The sequence below is a fragment of the Mus pahari genome, chromosome 1, assembly GCF_900095145.1.
Source record: "Mus pahari chromosome 1, PAHARI_EIJ_v1.1, whole genome shotgun sequence".
Taxonomy (NCBI): Eukaryota; Metazoa; Chordata; class Mammalia; order Rodentia; family Muridae; genus Mus; species Mus pahari.
In genome coordinates, this window is record NC_034590.1 from 90720521 (window position 1) to 90724740 (window position 4220).

The following is a 4220-nucleotide window of genomic DNA, read 5'->3' on the forward strand; positions in this document are numbered from 1 at the left end:
CTGGAACTCACTTTGTAGACCAGGCTGGCCTCGAACTCAGAAATCCGCCTGCCTCTGCCTCCCAAGTGCTGGGATTAAAGGCATGCACCACCACCGCCCAACTCCACAGTATTCTTAAACAAGGTTAAGAAGAATGTTATCATTTAAAACCAGGCTTGCTGGCTCATGCCTGCAATCCCAGATTTTGACATCATTAAGGGCTACAGAGAAAGTTTCAGTCCAGACTGAACTATAAAAGCTCATTTTCTCTCTACCCCCTTCTCCCTCTCCCCTCTCCCCCCCCCCTTCTCTCAAACACACACACACAAACAGACTGAAGGTCTAACATGGTGGTTAAGTGATAGCCTAGGATGCACAATTTTTTGAGTTCCATGTGCAGTACCTGCAAACAAGATAAAAAATAAGAAATACGTTTGCATTTTAATAATCAGGCAAGGAAACGGAGTCTTACAGAGTATAATAACCTCTAGTGACACAGCTTAGAAATACTGAATCTGAGGGTGGAAAATGGGTTCCTACCTGGAGAAGCCAAGGTCCTATCTCAGAGTGATGCTTTTAAAAACTTGTAAAACAAATCACAGGCTACAAAGGAAGTCAATTCTCTTGAAGAGCACTTACAGAAGAGCCTGGTACAAACACAGAGGTAAACTGTGTGTTTAACATATCCACTAACAGAACTCAGTCTAGTGACTTCTGGAACTCTCAACAAGTGTTGACTGGAAAGATCTCAAGATGTCTGCCGTGACTGTAGTGCATTGTGAACATGCCCACGATTTCGGTTGTGACAAAGATCCTGCTCTGGCTGCAGAGTCTGGTGCCTATGGTCACCTGAAGTGAACACCGTAAATCAGTTCTATGCCAGCGACGGTGAAGGTGTGATCGTCATGATGCTCACCCGGAGCATGCGAAGCCACCTAGTATAGGGAGAACAAGTGAAAGCCTTGCTTTTAAGCCTAAGGTGATATAAACTTCTAGAAGTTTCCACTAGCCGCATGCTATGAAACTCTGACCCTGAATTTTTTCATGCTTCCAGTGCTGTTGAGTCAAGAGGCAGCTCTCATGTGACTGTGATGGTTTGAATATGGAATGTGCCCCATAAGTTCACAGTTCCCAGCTGATGGGTTTATTTCGGGAGATGTGGTGGAAATTTTAGGAGATGGGGCCTAATAGTAGGTAGCAGGTCTTGGGGGGCAGGATTTGAAGATTATGATTAGTTACTTCATTTCCCTGTTTTCCTGTCAACGATGCCGTGAACAACCCCCTCTACAAGATCCCACTCCTGTCGTGTTCTGTTTAAGCACATGGGACCGAGTGACCCTGAAACCAGGACACCAGATACACATTTCTCCTTCAATCTGTCTTCTCCTGTGCTTTGGCCACACAGCTACAGTGACTCTAATCTCTCTCATTCCTTCAGGACCTAGAGGACGTCGTCATCAACTTAGGAGACATTCGGGACGAGGCCCTTCAGAGCCCTGGTGTGAACCGCAGCCTCTTTCTCATCACGTTGGAACGCTGTTTCCAGGTGCTGAACGCCTTGGAGTGTGTGGAGGTCCTGGGCAGGGTGCTCAGAGGGTCCTCCGGCAGCTTCCTGCAGCCAGACATCACAGACAGGCTACCCCAGGACCTGCACGAGGATGCCTTTAAGAACCTGTGAGTCTTTCCCTTTCAATGCTTAATTCTGTAGGCTGCTCAGGGGCTGCTGTGAGGATTCAGGGAGGTTAATATCCAGTAAGGGGGACGATGGTGGCACAGGCAGACATACATCTTCTGAAGCAGAACTGAGAGATGCTTTGACTAAAACTCTTCTCTCAGTTGTAGTCATCTGCATGGAAACTGTTCTAGTTTTTGCCACACCTATTCACCACCTCCCCTGTGGTCTGTTTTGTGTTTTTTTTTTTCTTTACTATTCTTTGCCCTTTCCACTTAAGAAAGCCTGGGGAATGGCTGTGTGGTAAAGCAAACATGGGGACCAGAGTTTGGATCGCCAGAGCCCATGTAAAGGGCAGGTGGATGTGTGAGCTTGCCTGTAATTCCAGCCTGGGAAGGCAGACAGGGCATCCCCAGAACAAACAAGCTAGGGAGTGTAGCCTTATCAAGAGGTTCTGGGCTTGATCGAGAGACCCTGGCTCAATGAATAAAGTGGGAAAGCAAGCAATGAAGATCCCCAGCATCAGCATTAGCCTCCATAGGCATGGGCACACATGTGCACCCACACACATGCAAACAGATATGTGCAACACATATAAATACACAGAAAAAAATTAAAGAAAATTTGGCTTCATTTCATGAATAGAAAATCAGTATTTTTGTTTTAAGTAAAAAAATAATCTTGAAACACACTGAAAACCAGTGCCAAAATATCCTGTCTACCTACATTGCTCTCCTGAGCATCTTAATAAGCTGTAGGCCTTGGACAACAGACACTTATCTCTGGTGGCTGGGACTTCCAAGATCAAGGCAGGGCAGGCTTCGTATCCTTTTCCTTTCATAGGAGTATCTTCTTGCTATGTTCTCTCATGGCAGAAGGGTCGCAAGAGCTCTTTGGAGTCTCTTAGACAAAGGCACTAATTCCAGTCATGAGGGCTCCATCTCCTGACCCTGAGCTGGCTAGCCCCAGGCTTTCTCTCCCCATCTTCCTCTACCTACCTACCTACCTACCTACCTACCTACCTACCTACCTACCTACCTACCTACCTACTTACCTACCTACCTTTTCTCTTTTTTATGGGTGAGATGTTTAAGGACAGAGACTAACTGACTCCCCCAGGGCAGTAGCATTCCATGGGGTTGGAAAACAGTGTTTTGCAGTGGGAAATATCTCCTTTAAATGATGCTTACCACTTCGTATGCATGTGTGTGTGTATGTGTATGTGTGTGTGTGTGTGTGTGTGTGTGTGTGTGTGTGTGCATGTCTCTGTGTATCTTCCCATTTTCCCTGCTTTTCAACTATCTTTATTCTTAAAAAGCAAAACAAGGGCCCAGTGGTTAAGAACACTTGCTGCTCTTGCAGAGAAACTGAGTTTGGTTCCCAGTATCTTCATCCAGTGGTTCATAGTTACCTCTGACTATAGTTCCAGAGGATCGGAAGCCCTCTTCTGGCTTCTGCTGTCACTGCACATATGCAATGCACATACAGTTAAGCAGTCACACACATAACAAAATAAAAATTGAAACAAAAATCCAATGGAAAGGAAAGAAAGAGTTAGAAAATACAAGGACAGCATTGTGTGAGGGTTAATGGAGAACTTGTATGTGCACATATAGAATGACTGGAAAGGGGGCTGGTGGGAATGCTAGATAGGAAAAGTGCATGAACTGTTGAGATGGTAGGTTGTACTCATGGTGTGGGTGTGAGTAGAGGAAGGCTCCCGGGACACAGATGTTTGGAAGGTTTTCAAGATGAGCAGGAGGTTTGGACAGTGCTAGAGGTAATGAAATGGCAAGTCCTGTTTGTACCATCTAGGACCTCTGGGTTGGGTGAGAAGGAGAGAATGGTGACTGGAGCCATGGAGGATGGTACAGAAGTGGTAAATCAGACTGTAGTGGCTTAGAAAGTGACAAGACCACTTGTCACCAGCAGGAGGTTACTTGTCAAGGCACCCAAGATGGACAGGTGCTGATGACAATTAGAGATGGGCTGCGGTGATGTCCAGGACACACCGTGGGGCAGCTGCTGTGGAGACAGTTAGTAATTCCTTAAGAGGCTAAACAGGGGGAGGGGCATGCAGCTCACTGGTAGAGCATGCACATTGCATGTGTGAGCTTTAGGTTCAATTCCAAGCACCAACAAACAAAGAAACAAGACAAAAGATAAACACAATCTAAATGTCCATTGGCTGATGACTGGACAACCAAAAAGTATTCTACCCACATAATGGAATATTATTTATTCATAAAAAGGAATGAAGGCCTGGTGCATGCTCCGTGTGTCAGCCTTGAAAACATCACATGAGTGTAAGAAGCAAGACACATAAATGAATGGCATGACCCCATTTATATGCAGTATCCGGAACAGGCGAATTCATAGTGAGAAAGTGGACTGGTGGCTTCCAGGAGCTGGGGAGCCAGGGGCTGAGGAGTGGCACCTAAGGGGATGGAGTTTCTTTGTAAGCTGCCAGAATGTTTTTTTTTTTTTTTTTTTTTTGGGGGGGGAGGGGTAGAGACAGGGTTTCTCTGTATAGCTCTGGCTGTCCTGGAACTCACTCTGTAGACCAGGC

The 4220-nt window shown here is 45.9% G+C and overlaps 1 protein-coding gene across 1 annotated transcript in view; it reads left to right on the forward strand.

Moving 5' to 3' along the window:
* Positions 1-4220, forward strand: part of Otoa (otoancorin) — a 79869-nt gene that overhangs the window by 17184 nt on the left and 58465 nt on the right. Inside the window, exon 8 of the mRNA XM_021210191.1 lies at positions 1418-1653. Within this exon, the coding sequence (XP_021065850.1) occupies positions 1418-1653 (236 nt within the window). The remainder of the gene's footprint in view (positions 1-1417; positions 1654-4220) is intronic.